Below are 23907 nucleotides of genomic sequence, written 5' to 3'. Positions count from 1 at the left end.
AAAGCAGATCGAGTGTGGAAAAAAACTGCGCTCCCGCCAAGGCATCCAGCGACTCATCCATCCTGGGGAGCGGATACGCATCCGCCATCGAGATTTTGTTTAAGCGGCGGAAATCGACACAAAACCGCAAGGACCCGTCCTGTTTCTTTACTAGGACAATAGGAGCACCCCACGGACTAGAAGAGGGCGAAATGATATCGGCCGCCAACATATCATTAACCGCCGATTGCACATGTTCCTTCTCGGCCGGGCTGAGCCGGAAGGGATTCTGACGAATAGGGGCCGCGTCCCCTGTAGCTATGTGGTGGCGCAACAGGTCAGTGCAGCCGATATCGTACTTATGTTTGCTGAACACGTCAGCAAACTCGATGAGCAAACCCCTCAATGCTCCCAATTGCACCCCGGACAAGTTAGCAGAACCCGCACACAGCGAGTCCAACCACTCAGTCCCCTCATCACTTTGAGGATGCGACTCGACAGTGAAATCTGCTTGAGCCACGAGCCGTTCCTCAACGGGTAGCGGCGCGGCGTGAGCCAGCACCGTTCCCTGCGCAATTACGGCCGGCCGCGACCCCGTATTCAGGACCATTACGAACGGCTCACTGTCCCCTCTCACCATGGTTTGAGCAACCGCTAAATCGAGGCCCTTACTGGCTCTGTTTGACGGCCCCAACAGCACCCCCTGTGCCTCCGCACCCACCTCGAGTGGCTTCCTGAACCGAAGGGGTACTAACATTTGCGATCCCGGGGGCACCCGTACAGTGTGAGTCGCCAGCGCCTGCACCGTCGCACAAACCGTGCGCACTTTGGTAGGGCTCGACAAGAAGGCAACCCGCCGACCTGACGGAAGCTCTATGCAGGCCTGATCTATAAGAATTTTGATGGGCATTTTTGACAAAAAGTCCGTACCTAGCAAACAGGGAACGGCCAGCGATGATGATACAAAAATAGGGCCCGCTAATTTAATGTCACCAATGCAAATAGTCGCCCGAATCTGGCCGATGATCCCCAGGGATCCCCCATTCGCCGCATAAAATGGCACGTCTACTGGCAGAAGGGGTCTACTTTGGACGGGAAGAATGTTATAAATAAGGTCCGAGATGATGGTGGCCGACGCACCCGTGTCAACAAGCACCCGGACCTCAACCCCGTCAATGAACCCCGTTACCACAGACGACCCGGCTGACGCAGCCACGATCCTGTGGGCCAATTCGGACCACTCGACTGCTTGCGGGCCGCGTACGGACCCCCCTCGCTGAATTGAACCCCCGGCACCCAGCCGCGAACCCCCCACCGCGAAGCGGCGACCCGAATGTGCCGTGTTTTTGGACCGAACGTGTGAGGTGCCGCGACTTGCCGGGTTTTGTTGGGATGACTTGTGGCCCTGGTCGTCGTCCCGACGTGGTCCTGCGGCGCGCTGACGCGGGGCCCGGCACCCGGCTGCGACGTGACCCCGAAGGCCGCAGTTGTAGCAGACGACGGACGTCGTAGGTTTCGGTTGCTCCAGCTTGCGGGGCGAACGTGTGGGCGAACGACCTCCCGTTCTCCACTCCCCCGGACGCGATGCAGCGAAGGCCTGCTCCTGCACCGCAGCTGGCTGAGGTTCGGCGATCGTGGCGGCCAGTGCCGCGTTCCCCGGCCATTTGCAGACGACCCCCGGCTTGCGTTTGAGGACCTCGTACGCGTGAATGCTCGTGGCGATCGCCAGGGAGCAGATCTCCATCTCGTCTGCCACGTTGATGGGGACCCCCAACTCGTGGGCCAACACCAGCAGCTGCTCCGTCACCATGGCGTCCTTCCCCTCCTTATCCATGCGGGGAAAAGCTGCGTCCGCCAAGGCGAGTAGTGCCGTGCGGTAGGCTAGCGTCGTTTCCCCAGCCACCTTCCGCCGATCGTAGAACTGGTGGCGACACGTGGAGGGCGGCCCGAACACCTTCGCCATCAGGTGTAGTGCGGCCTGGAGCGTAGAGCGGGACGACCTTGCAGCAGATGTGAAGGCTGCAAGCGCGTCGTCGTCAAGCATCGCTGGCAACGCACGCAGGGCAGTGGTGTCGGACCACCCCGACATCTCCTGATGAGCGAGGAACCTTCGTTGGAAGGCTCCCCAGTCGCCCCCATCCGCCTTGAACGCCGACAGCGCGGGCAATCTTTGCTGGAGGACCCGATCGTCGTCGACATCGGAGAGATTTTCCCGCGCTCCGCTGGAGTTGTGTAAAATGTCGGCTCGGTTGTCAGGCGCAAAATGGAGGGCTCCGGCGCGCGCTGATGACGTGGGCTGCGCTGCGCGGAGGTGTCCGGCCACGTGGCGTCCGTCTTTCCCGCCAATCGGTGGCGGCCCCCCAAAAACGGCGGCAACTTCCAGACTTTTGGCGCGAAGCGCCTTTTGGCGGGAATCCTCCAACGTCGCTTCCTCCACGACCCCCGCAGCCGTTTTTCCGCTCGCCGGAACGGAGATGTCGGCCAAAACATCGGCGGCGGCGAGTAGCAACTCCGCCAACCGGGAGTGCGCGTCCTGGAGGCTGGTGTCGGAGGCAAGCGGAGCGTCGGCCATCACCGCGAAGTGCTGCATCGGCGGCAACTCCTCGTCCTCTACTCCCGAGGTCGGTGTCCCCGGTACGCCGTCGTCATCCCGACCTCGCTTGTGGGTACGGGTAGTCTTCCTTGTGTCCATACTTCTTGAAGACAGGTTTACTTCTGACGCCAGTTGTAATGTAGTAACTCGGCGGGAGACGACTTCACGGGTAACACACTCTTTATTTTATCAAACTTGGTTACAGGTGACTAACACCTACTTTGTATCTCGGGTGACAAACACCCACTTAGCTCCTTGGCGACTAACGCCCACTGAGCTACTCGGATGACCAACATCCACTTAGTACTCGGGTGACAAACACCCACTTAGCTACTTGGCGACTAACGCCCACTGAGCTACTCGGATGACCAACATCCACTTAGCTACTCGGCGACTAACGCCACTGGGCTACTCGGATGACCAACATCCACTTAGTACTCGGGTGACAACCACCCACTTAGCTACTTGGCGACTAACGCCCACTGAGCTACTCGGATGACCAACATCCACTTAGCTACTCGGCGACTAACGCCACTGAGCTACTCGGATGACCAACATCCACTTAGCTACTCGGCGACTAACGCCACTGAGCTACTCGGATGACCAACATCCACTTAGCTACTCGGCGACTAAGTCTTCAGCTCCGTCTTCAGGTCTTCAACTGGGTAACTCTCCCCGAGTGCTCTCGCGCGTCCCCCTTTATACCCCACCTGCGGACGTCGCTGCGAGCACCCACTTATTCGACCAATCGCCGGGCGCTGGCTACGATCCTCTTTTCCCACATCTCATCGTGCCTCACCACTCACTCCGCGCCGCCCCGTCATCTGTCACTCCCGGCGCGCGCGTCCACACCACGCCCACAACGCGTGCCCAACCCCGCACCCCGCGCCGCCCCGTGATCCATCACTGTCACAGTCGGCGCACGTCAATACCACCACTACACTTGCACACAAACAGCTTCCCCGCTCTGCCATCCCGAAACCTTGCCGTGGTGTAAGGGTTAGCACTCTGGACTTGCAATCCAGATGTCGCTGGTTAGATTTCCCGGCGCAGCAGTAGAAATGGGCACACCGCAGTTAAGTCTGCGGTGAGATTTGGACTTTGTAGTAGTGTCCTGTACAAGAGTGCGGGACGCTACTGTCACGGTGGCAAGATGTTAACGACCTCGCCTGGTATACAGGAGGACGTGGGTTCGATCCCGACCCTGACGCCTGTATATTTGGAGTTTGCGTGTCTCTCTCCCTGTGGCCGTGTAGATTTTTGTCCGGCTCCTCCGGTTTTCCCCTCCGCATTTAGAATCAACGTCACGCGTTTAGAGCATTTGGCTGCGATAAATTGCCACGTGATGATAAGCCACTTCGTTGAGCTCTAATTTCTGGCCGGGTCACTTCTGAAAAAGAGCTATGTAGCTCAATGGGCCTTACCTGGTAAGATAAAAATAAATTAGTTTAGTAGTATAGGTGTCGCACATGGGCCTCCCGTGTGGGTGTCCATGTGCCCTCCACAGCATTCCTCCCCTCCACCCCCCTCACCCCCCCCCACTCAACCTACATCGTGCAGTGGGTAAGCAGCTGTGTAGCAGCCATTGGAGATCATCCGGTTGAGGTTGAAAGTCGTTTTACTGTCCTGTGACACGTGGCAATAAAGCAGCATGTGGTGGACCTGCAAGAGCATGTATTACACACAACACACACACACAACACACACATGTTACACATCACACGCATGGTTGGGTGAGCTATGGTTGACTGACTTAACTGTGCAAACGCGACCCCCTCCCGCCTCTCCAACTGCCACCAGCCCAGAAATTCGGTCTTGAACCGACCCCTTAAACCAACCCCTAATCCAAGGCAATCTCGAAGCACACGTACGATCTGGCTGCGTACGGCCGGCGGGATGAGGGCGTCGCGATCGGTGATGGGATAGACGTCCTGCTGCGATCGCCGGAAGGGCGCCGTGAAGTAGTCGGGCTGCTCCGGCACGGCTCCCGGCTTCAGGCGGAAGAGCTTGCCCAGGCAACCGAGCGGCCCGCAATCCGAACGCGACACCTGGCCGAGGTCGTTCTCCCCGAGTGGCACCTGTTTGATTTATTTGAACGGGTGAAACACATTGCCACGAGCACGTGAAATTATACTGCGTCTTTGCTACATTTCATCATCATAAAGCAACATCATCAGCCATGATCAGTCATCTGATGGATGAAGATCTCCCACAAGTTATCATCCCGCACCGTTCCTACCATGCAACAATCCATCTGGCAAATGCCAATTTCTCTGCCTATCCCGCCAACTAATTACAAGGCCCCAACCATTGTCCATATCATGAGCACCTGCAACCGAGCCACTCTCATCTCTACAATTGGCATCCCCTTGGGCACATTCCCTTCTTTAGCTGCCACTCTATCGTTGGTCTCGATCAGCAACCATCATCATCATCATCATCGCTTCTCATGACATGTTCTGCTCAAGCCCACTTATCTTAACAGTAAATATGTTTCTAACATTTATCTTTTTTTATCATGTATGTTTTTCTAATCTGTCTGTATATGTCTGTTTCTCTTTTAAAATTCGTAAATTATTATTGTCAAAATCATGATCAATATGGTCATCATGAAAAGATTATCATCACAATCATAATCACCATCATCACAATCATTACAATCGTCGCCATCATCACAATCATTATCACCATCATCACAATCATCAACAATTATCACAACATTCCATCACAATGATCATCATCATCATCACAATGATCAACACAATCATAATCACCCATAAGAATCATCATCACCATCACCACCAGCGTCATCTTTATAATGACTGTCAAGTGAGCCCCTTGCCTGGACGTGCAGGATCTCAGCGTAGATGCTGAGAGGTTCCCACGGCGCGTGCACCTTCACGAAGACGGTGCGTCCGCTCACCGACTCCTGGTCAACGGCACCGAGTTCGGTTTCATTATTTTTTGTTGGTGGGAACTCAAGGGGACAACAACCGCCGTCTCCTTTGCGAGAGTGGCCATGATCGCACCACCATCATCTTATTCGCAACCTCCGACCCACCACTCCCCTCCCCCATCAGTCCCCCACACCCCCCACACCCACATACGAAATCCTTTATATTGAGAATCACGGTGTCTACGTTATTTCGTGGACACGCCGCGTCTGTGCTAACGGGTGGCATCACGGAACTGGCAAACCACGGACTGGTTCTTAGATATCACCCCAACCCGCCTCTGTTCATTCAGCAGTTAAAAAAAATGGCTAAACCACTGTCAATCGGCGGATTTTGTGTGGCGGTGTAAAGTGTAGTTATTCCCATCTCTTCAGAGACATCTGACGAGCATGGAAGAGGAGGCTGAATGCCCTCCAGAGGGGGTTCCCAAGCACTCACTTCTAGCGGAGCACTTTCTGCCAGCAGTGACGTGATCAAGAAATCACACTCTTCCCACCTTCATCTCGTTACACTGTGTGATCCACAGCTGAAGAGACACGCAGAAGAATTACCTCTTTGGGCTCCATCTCGAGCTCCAGCCCCATCTTCAGCAGCCTTGCCTGATACTCGGACCTCTTCGTCTGCCAAACAAAATCGAGCACAGATGTAATTTTGCTCTCATTTTGCGTTACTTTTGAGGTTCAAGAGGTGAAGTAACTTCACCAGAGCCTCGCACGGATATGCCCTGGAAGGTAGCGTCACTGAACTTCAGTAGGCCTTCTTAATAATTACTTGAAGTTGAAATATCTTGAACTTGATGCTTTTTTAACAATTTAATAATTTACGTAACCCTTTGTCAATCAATTTCCGGATGGTGGTCTCCCCATGCTGCATTGGTTATCGGGGTTATCTGACCATATTTCAGCACGCTTGTCAGGGCGGATTGGTTAAGTAGGGGACCCAGGAATGTTTCGGATATAGCTCACTCTTGGTTAACCTTGACCAGGAATCAATCTCAGGTCGCAAGCTTCATCGCACAGTGCGCTAACCAGTGTGCCACCGTGATGCTGTTAGACCAATTCACACTAAAAAAATTACAAATCATACCTCAGAAGCTAAACACAATAGAACCTGATTCATTATTGGATACGTGGCCACCAGGGGGCTTGCTCAACATTGTCGAATTGAGGGTGCGCCAGGTGGCCCAGGAGATGTCAGTGTTGAATGCCACGAATCGCATGAGGTGGTGGGTTTCCTTGCACACAAACCCAAATACAATCCTGATTACATGCTATTTGCCAAGCATCTTAATGCAGGGCCCTCTATTCTAAGAATAGTTTTCCACATGCCAGTGTGCAGTGTAGCATAACATCGAAATGAAACACACTGCAGGTTATGTGGGTATGAGTGTGTGCAACGTGGAGGTGATCCATTCATGGTGGAGTTTGAGATGTAAAGATCATTGGTTGTTGTTGTTGAGCCGTGTGGTTCAGCTTCATGTATTGGGGGTCAGGAACAGGGTGTGGAAGTGCGAATTGAGTTGTGGAGTAGAGGGTACGGTGTGTAGCGTGGAAGTATGCAGTTGATGACAGAATTGTATAAGGGGCCGTCCATAAATGACGTCAATCGATTTTGGATGATTTTTGACCCCCCCCCCCCCCCTTCGTCACACGGCGTCACAAAAAGTCAGATGACCCCCCCTCAAATATGACGTCACAAAGCTCTGCCTCCCCCCCCCCAAAAAATATTAAACATGCTTCAAATCGCTTTAAACTATTGTCATTGTAGTGCGTATTTAATGTGGCGCTGCACTCTGATGTTGTAGGAGAAAACATTTATTAGAAAGTCGATTTAATTAAGTAGAACGTGTTGTCTATATTTATTTAAAGTTGCCATTTTGATGTGACGTCACATTTCTCAAACTCCCCCCCCCCTCGTCACACATCGTCACAAATGTCTGACCCCCCCCCCCCCCCCCTAGGTGCGTGACGTCATTTATGGACGGCCCCTAATGGATGTACACTGTGGAGATTCAAAGTTATATATGAAGGTGGAAAGGTGGTTCAGAGGTCAGAGTGCTCATCTGGCATGAGTGAGATCCTGGGTTTTAATCCAGGTAGCTGCTGCATGTGATAAAAATGTATTCTCTCTTCGATAACAGTTTAAGTAAGTTTACGGTCTCAGCTCAGTCAACAATTCACGCGCAACAACAAAGTGGAGAACCAACTTATATTGAAGTTGTTTCTCCACTTAATCTCCATATACAGTATATAAAAGGCAAAGTTGTGAATGTGTGTCTGCTCAAAATGTTTAGCGTACTTCCCGACATGCAACAAACTGAAAATTTGCCATTTGGGTACTTTCCAGACTGTACACCATGCAAACATTATAAAAATACACTTTTTTGGGGGTGAGAGCTCAATAATGCATAGATTTTTTGCACGGCAAGTGAGCTGTGACGTCACATGTCACGTGACCCGCGCATGTGGAAGCGTTACGCATTGTAGTGTAGTGGTTAGCGCGCTGCGATACGAACCCGGCGACCCGAGTTCGATTCCCGCTTACGGCCAACACCGGTGACGATTATTTTAACCGGTCCTGGGCCTCCCCAAGGTCGACTCAGCCTCAAACTAGTAACTGCTGTGGTGTGTGAACATCGCCACTGGGGAGACAAAGGCGGCCGGGCGTGGTGGATCCAAGTCCCGGGTAGTACAGCTAGTCTTAAATAAATTCAAACAAAAGACTGCCAGCTATGGAAATGTATTCATGTATCAGTTTCACTGGCATGCGGCACGTGCTGCCCTCGACCGTATGGACTACCACGAGCCATTCTCGAACACGACGGGATGCATCCATCGCTTGGCAAGATATCTGGATGGACAGTTTGTCTCAAGACGTGCCGCCAATAGCGCAATTGGGATACAATTTGGGGAAGAGATATCTACAATTATAAGTATAGATATATAACAGTTAAAGTGTCAGGGACCGGGTTTGTGGGATGCAAGTTACGAATTATATGTTGGTGTCAAGCGGTCGTGTAGCGGTCAGCACCCTACGCTATAAACCCGGCAACCCAAGTTGGATTCCCGCTCACGGTCACCAGCACCAGTGACGATTATCTAAACCGGTCCTGGGCCTCACCTAGGTCGACTCAGCCTCATACGATTACCTGGCGTGATGTCTACCACAAGGGAGACAAAGGCGGCAGTGCGTGGTGCTGGCCACCCACCCCCTCGTGTGCCGTACCGGCCTTCATAGGTGCTCGCTAACAGCACTTTCCTGAACATTCTGTCAGGCTATAACGGGAGATCTTTGTCTTTGCTGTGGTTGGGTGGTGGTAGTGATAGGAGCAGGCAGATGGAGGTTTAATTTTTTTAAAGTGCTTCATTCTTACCCGATCATTCACTGCTTTCGTAGAATGAAGTTCATCATCGTAAGCGAGAATGAAGTCAATCCTCCGCGATCCATCTCGAAAGTAGACGGTGTCTTTTTGGGGAGGCATATCCGGACCCTTATATAACTGCACGCGCAAGCACACACAAGCCCACAAGCCATGAATGAACATGAGAGAAATGTTACAATTTATATTTATTCATAAGCTCGCAGTACATGGATCGGTACAAGATTATTGTTTTGTTATTTTTATACTGTACTTCATTATTATTATTACACGTTTACATGGGAAAGCCTCACTGAGCCTTAAGATTATTTTTCAAGAGGGTCCTGCCAAGTTTTGCAGGACGGAACAATGTTGCTATCTGTAATCCCAATTTAGTATTTTACAGGCAATATATTTTGTACTCTTTGCTTTTTTCAGCAAAAATTACTGTAACAGTGACGGTTCCACCTGAAGACAGAGGCTTGTGTTGCCTCCGAAACGTCGTGATTTAATTTATTTGTTTTCCTTTTTTAACCTACGTGACTTTACCGAAAAAACCAAAGAGTATGGATCCTTGCAGTCACGAAAGCTTCAAATCTAGAATATATTTTGTGTTTAGTTTGTTGTCCTTCCCTCTCACCTCCGATTAGCAAGGTTGGCTACGTACGGTGCGAAAGAAGTTCAACATACATACGTGGGGATGTTTGGGCAATGCATGTTACATTGTGTTTGTTTAGCCATGGGTGAAAACTGGAGAACCCGGAGAAAACCCCATGTGGAACAAGGGGGGTTTCATACAAACTCCACACAGAAAGGCCCCCGAGTCGGGAATCGAACCCAGGTACTTCTTCACGTGAGCCACGAGTATTACCACTGGGCCACCCACACACCCACACATGATCCCCGCATCCACAAGAGGCCGGTGAATTAACAATGCTACAAACAGAATCGATTCTTCAAATGAAATCGTGACCCCGAATTGTGGTCATTCATCAATTCGTGTCGGGCTTTTTGCGAATTTATTTTTCGTAACTTTGTAATTGTTTCAGCATTAGTTTACCGTTAGGGTCGTATGTTTTTCCATACAGTACATGAATGTTTGACTTTGTTTAATTTACTGTACTATACTTCCAGTGCGAATAAAGATAACTTCACATGTTTTCAACAGCACTTCACTCGACGTCAACGCGTGCCATGAGTCTTCTAAAACGATTGCAGCTTTACAACCTGCAGTGCGATCATCACAGATGCTGTCAGTTACACAAGACAGAAATACATATTTGAAACGAACTATAAATACCGTACAGTATTCTGAATTACGTGGTGATGCTGCGTTAGCAGTTGGGTGCACAAAGTGGAGTGAAGCACAATCCGTATGTAAAGAGAAATCGAGGGGGGCTATATTATAAAGGGATGTGACACCAAAGCGGGGAACTGCAAGGGATGAAGACGCGCGACTCGTGGTGCTGAATGTTGAACGTTGTCGGCACTACTGAGTGGACAGAGCCCCTTATAGCTCGTGGGTGTGAGACAGAGGTTGCAACCGGGTACCCGATACCCGCACCCTACCCGATACCCGGCCGGGTACGGGTAGCCGTTTGCGACCCTGGTGCGGCCGGGTACGGGTACGGGTAGGCCGTGAGTCACTGGTGAGTAACTGTTTGTCACTGCGGCCGGGTACGGGTAAGGAATCAAAACCCGTTTGCGACCTCTGGTGTGAGAGGTGGAGTGGGTAGCAGCGCGAGCTGTCAGTTGGGGCAATTTATGGAGTTGGAAAGTTGATAGAAAAAAAGATGAAAGTTGATATGAAAAGAGGTGAAATGGCAGTGGGAATTCACTTAAGCCTGTAGAGGAAATGGAGGTTGTGAGAGCTCCATATGACGTTGTAGGATAAATAAGTATAGGAGTGTAAGCTAAAAAGTTACCGATTGTTACAATTGTGAAGTAATATATTTTATTAAATTGTGTTACCCATTCTGGGTACAAAATATACACGACTTGCCAGCGTCTTCTGTTTATATCTAGCAACATTTAGGCGACGTTACTCAAGCACGGTGAACGAAACACTCAACACATTCGTCAATAAAACCGTCCTTAAAAAATGAAATACTAAGGCATTGACGAATGTTGAGTCGTTTGTTGTTTTGTGGTTGTGAAAATGATGCCATACAATTGCCATGCCCATCGCACTTCCGATCAGTACGGCTGGCTACGTGCGGTGTGAAGGAAGTTCAACATACATACACACAACACACTGTACTCTTTGTAAAGTGGTAATTGAATGACACAATGAACATGACATCCCGACCACGTTTGCGGGCAGCCTTGGAATACCCGCGGGTACTGAAGAATCGTTATGAAATCAATTTAATCGATGCGTCATCACAACAGCGATGCACTTCCCCGGTGATGCATCATTGTATTGTCACAATTCGGTGGTCACAATTCTACACCAAGAATCGATCAACTCTTCGCTTGTTTCTGGACAACGTCTCAAGATGCGGCCGCCACACGACGCTGTATAAACCCACGTAATGATTGCACGTACGTTGAACTTCTTTCACACCGTACGTAGCCAACAACCGTCCTAATCAGAGGCGCGTGCGGGGAGGTGCATCGTACCTGTGTGTTGAAATCGATTGAGATGACGGCGGGTCTTGCGGAAACTCCACAAGTCGCCTGCTCCTCCTTTTCATTCACCCTCCTGCTCCCTCATTCTGTACGTCCACCGTGGTCGGTCTGGATGATGCGGGATCTGCGCAGGCGATGTGAGCGAGGGCAGAGGGAGTAGGTGGGTTTTTGAAAAGGGGGTTTGGCAGGCACAGGAACGAGGTACGGTAAAGCACGCACGTGGTCAGAAGAATGGGAATGTTTATACTGGATGGATCCGATGAGCTATGAAGCTCTTTTAGGGGCAGGCCAGAACGTTACGATAACAAGCAATACAAAAACACGACACAGACACACATAGTATACACTCATCTGCTGCGCGTGGTACTGAAAGCGTCATTGTATTAACTCTGTCCGTACCCTTGGCGCTATACAGCTCTCGTAAATATTATCCAGAATGAAAGAACCTCTAATCTAACGTTTAGTTTACCTTATTTAACACCGGACAAACACGTCAAAGTGTTGACAAACATTTTCAGACACACACCATAGGCAAAGTAGACTTTTAATTACACAAAAGACGGTTTGACAGCAATACCCATCGGCTGTCATACAGCTGATGAATTATTAAATCTATTTCATAAGTCAGGCACATGTTGGGAAGCGTTACGTAAACCATGCATATGCATGATTTCTCTAAACTTGTTTTTCGTCTCAATACAGTACTGTATACTTGAGTGCCTTTGACTAAATTACACTGATCTCGAAAGCCACGTGTGATTGAGAGCCAGGTTGCTGCGGGGCCGTAAAACTGGGGAGACAAAGGCGGCCAGGCACGGCATGGCACGCGTGGTGGTGGTACACAGTAAGTTGTGGGCAGAAGTATGAAGAGCAGCAGCAGCAGCCTATCTCAGGATCTGTATTTATACCGGAGGAATCCGATGAGTTATAAAGCCCTTTTTCACAGATGTCCAGTAAGGGCGGATCAGAAAGTTACCACAGACAATCATACGAGAGGCACGCCACGCTTATATGCTCCCACGTCTGTGGCTTCTCGTCCCTCACCGATCAGCGTGGTGAAGAATGGTCAAGTAACTCGCGCGGTCATGTTCAATTTGATCGTGAATCGGATGATCGAGTGCTGAGTGGATGCCACTTGTTCACGAAACCGGAGCCTTCGGAGGACATTCGCGATCTCTGTTGTAGGCGTTGTGAGACGTGGCTGTGTGGCCCATTGGAATCAAAATCGCCGTGGCAGGGTTCTGAGTCAGCGGGTTTGGGGCCGTCCATAAATGACGTCACGCGATTTTGGGCGATTTTTGACCCCCTCTTCGTCACACGACGTCACAAAAACTCAGACCCCCCCCCTGAAATATGACGTCACAAAGCTTTGCCCCCCCCCCCCCAAAAATATATATAAAACATGCATCAAATCGCTTTAAACTATTGTCATTGTAGTGCGTATTTAGTGTGGCGCTGCACTCTGATGTTGTAGGAGAAAACATTTATTAAAACGTATATTTAATTAAGTAGAATGTGTTGTCTATATTTATTAAAAGTTTCGCATTTTGATGTGACGTCACATTTCTCAAACCCCCTCCCCCTCGTCACACATCGTCACAAATGTCTGACCCCCCCGCCTCCCCATGTGCGTGACGTCATTTATGGACGGCCCCTTTATAGTTAAGGACTGGTTTGAATTTAATGATACGAAGTCATTTTATTTCGGGAAAATCTTACAGAGTCTCTAAAAGACAGGGTATCCGCAGGGTCCAGTACTATGAGGGTTTGGCCAATTTAAAAATGTCATTATTGTTTCCCACCGGCAGAGCGCGGTCGTTTTGAGGGAGTGCTCTTAACCAATAACATCTGGTAAACCGCTAACGGTTAAACCGCAAACGGTTTAGCAGGTCTGATGACTGCTGATGAGACCCGGCAAGTTGAAACCAGCTCATGAGGCACATAGATCAGTTGGCCTAAAATGTAACGTCTTCTTGGTTCTTTCGGTAAAGTCACGTAGAATGGAAATAATAAAATAATAAAAATAAAACATAATAAAATAATTCTCACGACGTTTCGGTCACAACGCAAGCAGTCGTCATCAGGTCTGTCGAGAAACGTCGTGAGAATTATTTTATTATGTTTTATTTTATTTATTTTATTATTTCCATTCTACGTGACTTTACCGAAAGAACCAAGAAGATGAATCCCTGCAGTCACGAAAGCTTTAAATCGAAATTTAAAATGTAACGTTGAGGTGGTGATACTGACCCGCCCATCCTGGACATCTTTGCGAAAGGGCTTCAGAGACTATGTAGATGATTCTACTGCTATAAATGTCCGAATGATGATGGGCCACATTGTTGAGCTATCATTTGTGGCCAGGTCGCTTCTGATGGGGATTGTTTAGTTTCATCTGTATGTGTTTGGGTGATTTGTTTACCTTTCCTGATACAGCTATCGTGCTGTGACTGTTCCACCTGAAGACGGAAGCTTGTGTTGCCTCCGAAACGTCGTGATTTTTATTTTATTTTTATTTAACTTTTATTAATTTTTTACCTACGTGACTTTACCGGAAAAAACCTAATAATAAGTACCTTTCCTGTGTTTTGCACTACTATCATGTTTTTGTAGTTTGTTGTTGTAACGTTCGTACCAGCCCCGACCGGACATCTGTGAAAAAAAGAGCTTTATAGCTCATCGGATTCCTCCTCCAGAATACCGACTATAATCACCCAGGGATGTCTGTCCTTAACGCTCGTGACCTCACTCCACACCGACCGGCCCCCCTCATTAATATTCATGAGCAGGTGACGTCACTCAATATGGAGTACTCCCCGCCCCTCACTAACAATCATGAGCAAGTGACATCACTCCACATCGAACAGCCCCCCTCATTAATAATCATGAGCAGGTGACGTCACTCCACATCGAACAGCCCCCCTCATTAATACTCATGAAGAGGTGACGTCTTCCAATTGGACCCCCCCCCCCCCGATTCATAATAATTAGCGGCTGACGTCACTCCACATGGGGGGGCGAGGCGCCCCCCCCCCCCTCCTCGGCGTCCACTTACAACCCTCACTACAAAGGCAGAACCCTCACGTCATCACGCGATCTCCGTGACGCTGTTGAGACATCGAAGTAAAAAGGACGTCATGATGAACAAGGGATTATAACCTTTAAATGAAATAGGTCTGTGTCACCGCGCCCTTACAAACTGCACACGCATTAATGCAGTGGACATCACGTCGCGGTCTGCTTTACGCTTGCAAGTATCAGATTTACTGCAATACACCCGTCCTTGGACGGGCAAAAGGCTCGTAAATAAATATTCTACATTTTGGATTCCTCCTCCATTCTCAAGAAAAGATTATGTTTCAAACTAGATTCGAAGCTTTCGTGATTGCAGGAATTACTCCTTGGTTCTTTCGGTAAAGTCACGTAGAAATAAATAAAATAAATGTATAATAGAATACGACGTTTCGATTGCAACACAAGCAACCTGATGATGGTTGCAACACAAGCACAGTTTTGGTAAGCCCACAAGCTGACCCTAGGCTGGAGAGCTTCTTTGAAAAGGGGGAAAGACCCAATGATGACCCCCCCCCCCCCCCGGGTCCGTGAAAAGATTTGCAGCACTTGATCCCTTGCAAAATGTTTCTATTTGATGTTTGAACATCTTAACACCTGCTTTATTGCCAGAAAGGGTAAAGCCTATTATTTTTTCATACAGTAATTTGATACTGGCAAAAAAGTCCCATTTTTTAAGTAAACAAGTAACACGTTTAGTCCTGTTCCTTCCGACAAACAGAAATAAATGTCGTGCGTCCATTCAGCTCAGTCGCAGTTGGTAGGTCGTGCAGCCTCGGTGTGGTTATTGGAGTTTTGTGTCATCCTCCTTGAGAGGAGTCTTGTTCGCGTGGCTCTTTCCCAGTGTTTACTGCACAACAATCGGGTAGATTGTTTAGTTCTGGTGTATACTTGTATCGATACAATGTATTGCAATTTAGATACAATCGTGAGTAAGTGTAATGCATTTTTGGCACATATACGACAAATATTTTCGTACGAAATCAGTTTATGAAATCAGTTTGCATTTCTGTATTCGCCATCCTGTTACCGCAAAAGTTCCTCCCAGTACTTAATAGTGTGCAGCAGAGGGCGCCTTAGGCATGATTGACAAACATCCTTGCGGCCACCGGCAGCCATCCCTCAGCCAGATGTCGCAACCGGGTACCCGATACCCGTACCCTACCCGATACCCGGCTACCCGTACCCGGCCAGGCACGGGTACGGGTAGCCGTTTGTGACCCTGGTGCGGCCGGGTACGGGTACGGGTAGGCCGTGAGTCACTGGTGAGTAACCGTTTGTCACTCATTTCGGGTAGGGTACGGGTAAGGAACGGGAACCCGTACCCGGCCGGGTACGGGTACGGGTACCCATTTGCGACCCTGGTGCGGCCGGGTACGGGTAAGGGTAAGGAATCAAAACCCGTTTGCGACCTCTGCCCTCGGCTCCTTGCTCACATGGGGCTGGGCCATGGGACCCATAGCTGCCGCCTTTATTTACCCTGTGTTCATATATATTATAGCAGTTTTTTTTTAAGTGTTGGGGCAAGTGCTGTTAGCAAGTAGCACCTATGAAGGCCAACACATGGCACACGATATGCACCACTCCCCGCTCAAGCTGTCTCCCACCCAAATCAACTTGCTTTAGCCCACCTCTCATGGCCAACAAAAGGTGAAAAATTAGCCCAAGCTCCTATCCAGAGGCCGAACGAGAAATGGCTGGGGCATTCAAGAGGAGGGGTGGTAGGGGAGAACCCCATTCCGTAAAGTCGATAAAAAAAATTGCTTCAACCATAACCTTCCTTGTTTACTGAAGGAAGTGAAAGCACATGATCAAATACTGTACTATTGAGTGCAGCAGGTAGGCCAAACGTAGATGCGACCACAGGCCAACTGGTACGATTTGAACACATTACGTATACTGTACACTCAATATATTTCTTGAGAGTTAATGATAGGTGACCACCATGCTTGGATGCACGAGAATGTGGTGGGCAGCCAGAGGGCATTGCAGAAATAGATCATTGTGCGTCTAGATACCCGCCTTCACCAAGCCATGCAGTATTGACCGGTATTGTCAAGTATGACTAAAACAATCCCCACGATTTGCATGGCGTGGTGTAGCCCTGAGCCCTCTGGCAGTGCCTGTGTATGATTTACATTGAGCCAATAAAACGCTACGCGCAGTTAAACTTTCCCTACACACAATCATTAGCCCATGGTCAAGCCACTTTTGGATTTAGGCATCGCCAAGCTATCACGATCTCACAATTCTGCGATGTAATAATCCACCGAGCACCTTCACACGAACCAAATAAAAAATTCCATCTCCACATTGGATGTATTTTTGGACACATTCCACTCCATGGCTGCAGCTCCGTCATTCTCTACCACAGACCATCACATCCCTTGTAGCCGTGTGTTTTGCCACGCCAACTTTTCTTAACGGTCAACATTCGTGGAGAAAACATCAACCATTACTCATCTCAGAATTATAGCATCCAGTGGGAGCACACATTCAAGAAACTACTTTTGTTTGAGATGGGATGTTAACGTAAGGCGCTTTGAGCTGCTGAGGTATTTACTGTGCTATACAGTACAAATACAAACGTTAGTATGAGAGCATACGGAAATACCATGCACATGTTTAATCACGTTATGAATCCAGATTATTTTGCGTTCAATCACGTTAATAGAAGAGGTACACATACACGTGGAGACCAACTTCAATTAAGTACTGCATCTCTTAAATGTATAATACATCTACCGTCATTCACTTGACCAAACGAAAATAATAATTGTTGGCTGGCACATCCCTGGCGATTTGGCTGACTATGCCAACGAGGCAAAAAAAGTCGCAAGTTAGGGCGAAGGTGAAAACAGTGGACGGTATTCGTATATTTTTCGATTTAAAGCTTTCGTGACTGCAGGGATTCATCTTCTTGGTTGTTTCGGTAAAGTCACGTAGAATGGAAATAATAAAATAATAAAAATAAAACAAAATAATTCTCACGACGTTTCGGCCACAGCGCAAGCAGCCGTCCTCAGGTGAAGAACAGGTCTGTCGAGATAATTATTTTATTATGTTTTATTTTTTTTATTTTATTATTTCCATTCTACGTGACTTTCCCGAAAGAACCAAGAAGAAGAAGGTATTCGTATAGCTCATGGCACGGTTGGCTACACATGGTGCGAAAGAAGTTCAACATAAATGGCAGCACTGACCGGTGGGGGTGTGTGTGTGACGGGCTGCTGATCCCCGACTCCTCTCTCCTTCCTCCCTCCGAGCCACTGCCGCTCGAGTCTTTGGCCTCGCTGTGAGACATGACTCGTGGCTGGCGCTCGGCCACCTGGGGTTACCCACACACACTCCCCGCGTACACTCCCACAAACGTTAGGAGGGGACTCCCTGCACGTGCGTGCCGTACGAATATGCACGACCGCGGCGCAGAACCAGCACCACCAGCAGTACAACCACCACCGCAATAACCACCACCACAACAACCACCACCACAACCACGTGCTTGAATTTCGCACCCGCCGACACCCTTAAGGTGAACGTCGCCACGAAAACCTCCTACTGCGTAAAACGCGCGGAGTAAATAAGCCCCTGCACTCAAGCACCGGGCAATGATGAAGGAATGTGGATGGGATTTTCGCGCAAAACTAGGCACAATGGTCGATGAACACACACATATCGACTCACGCACACATGGTCTTAGGCACACACATTATTACGTAAAAGTTTAGTAACCTAATTGTTAAATGAGTTGTGTACACACACCACGCACACACATTCACTAACACACACACATCGACTGACACACAGACATATCAACTCACGCACACATCGACTCGCACACACATCGACTGATACACACACACACGGACGTACACACATTAACATCGTTGCAGACACGCACATGGACTTACACACACACAAGGACTTATTAAATAATAATTTCTTTATTATTGTGTCTAAGTAAATGTAGAAATATTAGTTGTCAGCAAACAAACAATTTTTTTAAAATATTTGAAAGGTGATTACTAAAATAAAAGGTTTCTATGTACGTGAGTTTCGTGAAAGAAACAAGAAATAGTAATATTAGTTGTCAGCACACACACATAATTAGTGAAATATTTGCAAGGTGATTATGTAAATATTAGGTTTTTATAAACGTGAGTTTAATGTAATATTAGCAAGGTGATTTTTCAAATAAAATAGGTTTCTACGTGCGTGAGTTTAGCGAAAGAAGCAAGAAAGATAAATATTAGTTATACTGGTAGGAACTAAGTGGACCAGACCACCAATAGATTAATGTGTCCGTCCATCCGTCCGTGTATCAACATCGCCCCCTACTGCAAACACTTGGCATGACCCTGTCCGACAAGATGGCCACCCGCTCCCCCTGCGATCTGTCAACTAAACAAGATGGCCGTCGCTTCCGGCGCCTCACGGCGAAACTTTAAACTTCGCTTCAAAATTACTTTACTGAAACGCAGCACGTTTTTTAAAAAAAAAATTACTTTACTGAAACGCAGCACGTTTTTTTAACACAGAGACAAGAAACATTTATTAACACAGAGACGAGATACATTTAATCGCCTTATTTGTGCACGAAAAGCGCGGCTTCGCGAGGCCTACTGCAGAGGCTTCGCGAGGCCTAGTGCAGAAGGCTTCGCTAAGTCTACTGCAGAGAAGGCTTCGCGAGGCCTAGTGCAGTAGGCTTCGCGAGGCCTAGTGCGGCAGGCTTCGCGAGGCCTAGTGCAGAAGGTGGTGGTGGGTGGTGGTGGGGGGTGGTGGTGGGGGGTGGTGGGAGGGGTGGTGTTGGGGGGTATTTAAATCTCACAGCGTTTCTTGTCAAAACAAACACTTTTAATTAACGTTACACTAGAATACAGTTAAATGTTTTCTTTAACTCCTCTATACCCGGTCGATATCCCTGTACCGGTACTAAGTATTATTCCTACCAGACCACCCCGCAGGGTCCTGTTCTGCACACAAACATTATGAATGTAATATTTGCAAGGTGATTATAGTTTATTTAAATCTTTCGTGACTGCAGGAATCCATACTCTTTGGTTCTTTCGGTAAAGTCACATTGCGATCGAAATGTCGTGATTTATTTTATTTTATACCTACATGATTTTACCGAAAAAACCAAAGAGTAAGGTGATTATTGTAATGATTATATTATTATTTACCAAGTTAATGTAGAAATATTCGTCAGCACACCAACAAAAATATTGTAATATTTCCAAGGTGATTAATAAAATCATAGGTTCATAATCAACGTTTTTGGGTTTAGATCGTGTTATTTATAAATGTGTCGTAACCCTCCACCACCCGACACGGCCAATCAGTAATTGCCCGATGATGTTGGGTGCAATTTACCAGCGAAACGTCATACTCAAATTGTAAATGTTGTGGTTTCACGCTTCAACACACCGGTGGGCTAAAGCAATGAACTATTTGGTTTTTTGTCAACGTGGCATTTTTTTACTGATTGGCCGTGTCGGGTGGTGGAGGGTTACGACACATTTATAAATAACGCGATCTAAACCCAAAAACGTTGATTATGAATAATATTGGTCGCGAAAGCTTACGTGTTAAAAATCATAGGTTTCTATGTACGTGAGTTTAGCGAAAGAAGCAAGAAATATAAATCATAGTTATCTGCAAACACAAACATTAAGATTGTATATTAGTAAGTGCACACATTGGGGTGGGGGGGACATTAAACTTTTAAGAATTTAACTTTATAGTTTATTTGCGTTGCCAGGGGCAATCCCGGTCAGCCGAGTGGCGTAATAAATAAATAAATAAAGATAACTCGCGCTAAATCGCTAATTTAACTAATTTAACGTTGTGGGACGTGAAAAAGGAATAGCGCTTGCCCACCGCGGAGCTTACGGCGTGGTACCGGGCAATTTTTTTGTATGTAAACCTTGCCGTTTGAGAGGCAAATACTTCGCAAGTGTGCGAACACACAACAACAACAACCGCCATTCGCCACGAAGTGGCGGTGACGTCACCACGACGCTTGTGCCAGGCCGTGTGCACCTTGAGGCCACGTGAAGTGTCGAACGCCCGCTGGGGCAGGAGGTCACGGGGCAGACCCAGGTGCCACGGGTCGACTGACTGAGATGACTGGCTGATGCACCACCTGTGCCCCCTACTGTGCCAACTTGCTGTGCTTTAGCCACCCGGCGCTCCGCTCGTTGTTGTGAGCGTCGCTCCTCCGCCCTCCGTTGTTGTTGGAGGGTGACTGCCTCCAACTGCCCAGTAGCGTCCTTCACGAGCCTCCTCCACAGAGGCCGATCTTGACACCGCTGGTACCAGTCATCGGCAAGTCCACTCAGCTCCACGTCCTCCTGTACCACATCACTCCATCTCTTCTCTAGCCCCTGCCGCGCCCGTTTAGCCTCCTCGATCTGGCCGAACAAAAGCTGCTTTGGGCATGCGGTGGCTGGGCATGCGGGCTACATGACCCAGCCAACGCAGCCTTGCCTGCCGGAGGAGCTCACCGATGGGACTTTGCCCAGATATTTCAAGGATTTGTGAGCTCCTCACACAATCCATCCTGGTTAAACCTAGGATGGATCGTAGGCAGGCCAGCCTAAATGTTTCCGACCGGCGAAGATGCTCCATTAGGGGGGTCCACGTTTCGCAAGCGTTGAGAAGGGAGGGAATGACTGTGGCCGAGAAGACCTGAAGCTTCGTGCGGAGCGACAGACCAGGTAGCTTCAACACAGCGTTACGCAACCGATGAAAAGATATTGTCGCTCGACTGATTCGGAGTGAGACCTCTGCTGTTAAACTGGAGCCGGTCATAAGCAACACACACACACAGACGGACGGACAGACAGACAGACAAAGAATGCCTTTTATAGGTAAATACTCAATTGCACAAACATTTGCTTTTTCAGGCACGTGCGCTTTACATGCATTTTACAAAATGTACCAAACTAATTCTCCAAGTCCATAAGAAAATATCTTCAGCCTTAAAAATCAAATTTACCTGAAGCCTTCTACATACGTTTCAAGGTTATGGTGACGTGAATTCAGCTGTAGTCATGATTTGTATGCGTTATTAAATCATAAATATTACAATGTATTGAGAATTGTATTATTTTGCTATGAAGTTATGTATTAATGGTGTAAGTATAATTCAAATGGAGCAATCTTTAACCTTTAAATTGTTTTCAGAATGCCAGACATTTCCCAAAATGGAAATGCTCTCCCCCAATTAAATCGGGCTTCAGGAGGTTTTCATGTCCCTTTTGGCGTCCTCTGGTCTCGCACCAATTGAGACGAGGCTCAAAATAAAGCCGTCTCTGGTGTGGACCAATCCGTTTCAAGGACAATGCATATATTATCAGTGTGTTTTTTGTTTGCATTTTGACCACAAGTATTGTAGTTAATGCAGAAATGATTACTCGTAAAAGGTTTTAGTTTTGTTTCCAGAAAAAAGGGGAAAAACCCTATTATTACCTCACACTATTGTTTTCCGTCCACGTCCACATGCCACCGGCAATGAGTCAGAGGCAGGAAACTGTACTTAATCCCACCCATGATGCCCAGCTATGATAGGCTTTTCATGGGCAAGCAGCCAAGCATGTACTCAAGCTGTGTTAGACCAGGCAAACATGGGGTCGATAGACTCACCAAGCAATGCAAATTCATGTGCATGAAATGCATAGGGGATTAGTGGAAATGGACGCCTCTCATTACGAAAGCGGACGGCTTGTTCAGATGACTCATGTCCACAGCTGTGCACCGAGCTAACGCCTCCTTGAGAGTTGATGTTTCAATCCAGACCGCCTCATGAGAACAGCATCCTGTTGTATCTCAGCTCGGTCACCAAAAAACTCCAATAGTAAAGCAAAAAGCAAACAGGAATTTGAAATGCTAAACTCTGAGCGCGATATTTGTACATTACAAATATATATCAGCTGACAAAGATACAGGCAAAACTACATACTGCGAACAGTGCGGTTTCATATCTGTTGAGAATCAGAACTGGAGTTAATTATAAGTACATCAGCAATGTGAGCTGAAATATCACGTGGTTACTTGTGGAAGTGATTCAATCAAATCAATCTTTATTTTTTTGTGCCAATGCCACCCTCAATAAAGTAGGCATCAGTGCACATTACAGCAGAACGGGAACGGCAAAGAGGACATGGGGAAACAAAAGTCTAAAAAGAAACCCGTTACGACCTCAGGGGCTGATTGTAATGTTTGTACGTTGGACTACGGTGTTCAATATTTCAATACACTGTAGTGTTTAATATGGCAATAAATATTTTGCTAAATTAACTGTTATGAAGTGTGCAATCAGTGATAAAATGTTGAGTGGTGGGGCAGTTGCTAGTGAATTGTGTTATGAATCTCGCGCCCTGAGTTTGGTTCCCAGCTACGCCTAATATCAGTGGTGAGTGATATTTGAATAATTCTGCCCCCCACCCCCAACATCAACCCAGAGTGACTGGCGTGGTAAAATATGGTAAAACAAACTGCATGACTATCATGGCATGGAGGCCTTCGATGAGCAGTGAATTGGTAAAGAAGCTTTTTATGATTGAGAAATACCAAATAACGTATTACAGGAGAATAATACTAAGTGTGTCTAGACTACAGAAGATAAGAAGAGGCAATAAGAGAACAACTGGAACAATAGGTAACACTGATAGAGAAGATACAAGAAACGACTCAGGGTGGTTTGGACTTGTGTATGGAATGGATCCGGAAAGATAATACATACAAACACGTGCACCAAGGAAAGGGGGGCAAGAAAGCACTGGATTCACGGTGGTGAAAAAAGATCTCCAACAAAAATGGCGACAAAAAAAGGAAGCGGTGACGCTGGCCGCAAGACAGCAATCGGTGAAAATATCTAATATGGCCATCTTGTTTCTCAAGTCGAAAGGGTGCTACAGAAAAGGGAGACTTATTACCCAAGAATGCCAGGAGAAAAACAGTACGATAAAGCATCGACATCCGCAAGGGTTTGGTTCTTGATAATCTGCACAAAAGTAGAATGTGTAAATGTAGATACTGTGTACTGTGTTTGTAAGGGAAGGGGCGTTAGGTTGCTGTGTCCAACTGAACATGGGGAAGGCAATAAAAATGTTTCGTAACATTAATCCCGTAGAGTAACCACAGAGCATCCATATACTTAAAGTGTACAATGATACGAATAAATAATAACACAGATACAACAAAACACCAAAAAATGACGCTGAATTTGGGTGTGATGATGATACTACTTGGTGGTCATTGGTGAACTTTCCACCACTTTCCCCAATTGCCTTCTCGTATTTCTTTACACTGTCTAT

At 47.7% G+C, this 23907-nt stretch overlaps 1 protein-coding gene across 1 annotated transcript in view; it reads right to left on the bottom strand.

Annotated features, from left to right (window-relative positions):
* Nucleotides 1–11580, bottom strand: part of LOC144934897 (anoctamin-6-like) — a 36412-nt gene extending 24832 nt beyond the window's left edge. Inside the window, exons 1-6 of the mRNA XM_078861166.1 lie at nt 11522–11580; nt 8900–9029; nt 6078–6146; nt 5415–5501; nt 4444–4650; nt 4124–4234 (exon numbers count right to left, since the gene is read on the bottom strand). Of these exons, the coding sequence (XP_078717292.1) occupies nt 4124–4234; nt 4444–4650; nt 5415–5501; nt 6078–6146; nt 8900–9029; nt 11522–11580 (663 nt within the window). The remainder of the gene's footprint in view (nt 1–4123; nt 4235–4443; nt 4651–5414; nt 5502–6077; nt 6147–8899; nt 9030–11521) is intronic.
* Between the last annotated feature and the right edge of the window lie 12327 nt (nt 11581–23907).

The sequence above is a fragment of the Lampetra fluviatilis genome, chromosome 11, assembly GCF_964198595.1.
Source record: "Lampetra fluviatilis chromosome 11, kcLamFluv1.1, whole genome shotgun sequence".
Taxonomy (NCBI): domain Eukaryota; kingdom Metazoa; phylum Chordata; class Hyperoartia; order Petromyzontiformes; family Petromyzontidae; genus Lampetra; species Lampetra fluviatilis.
Note: the sequence above shows the minus strand (reverse complement) of the source record. Positions and strands in the feature narration are given on the sequence as shown.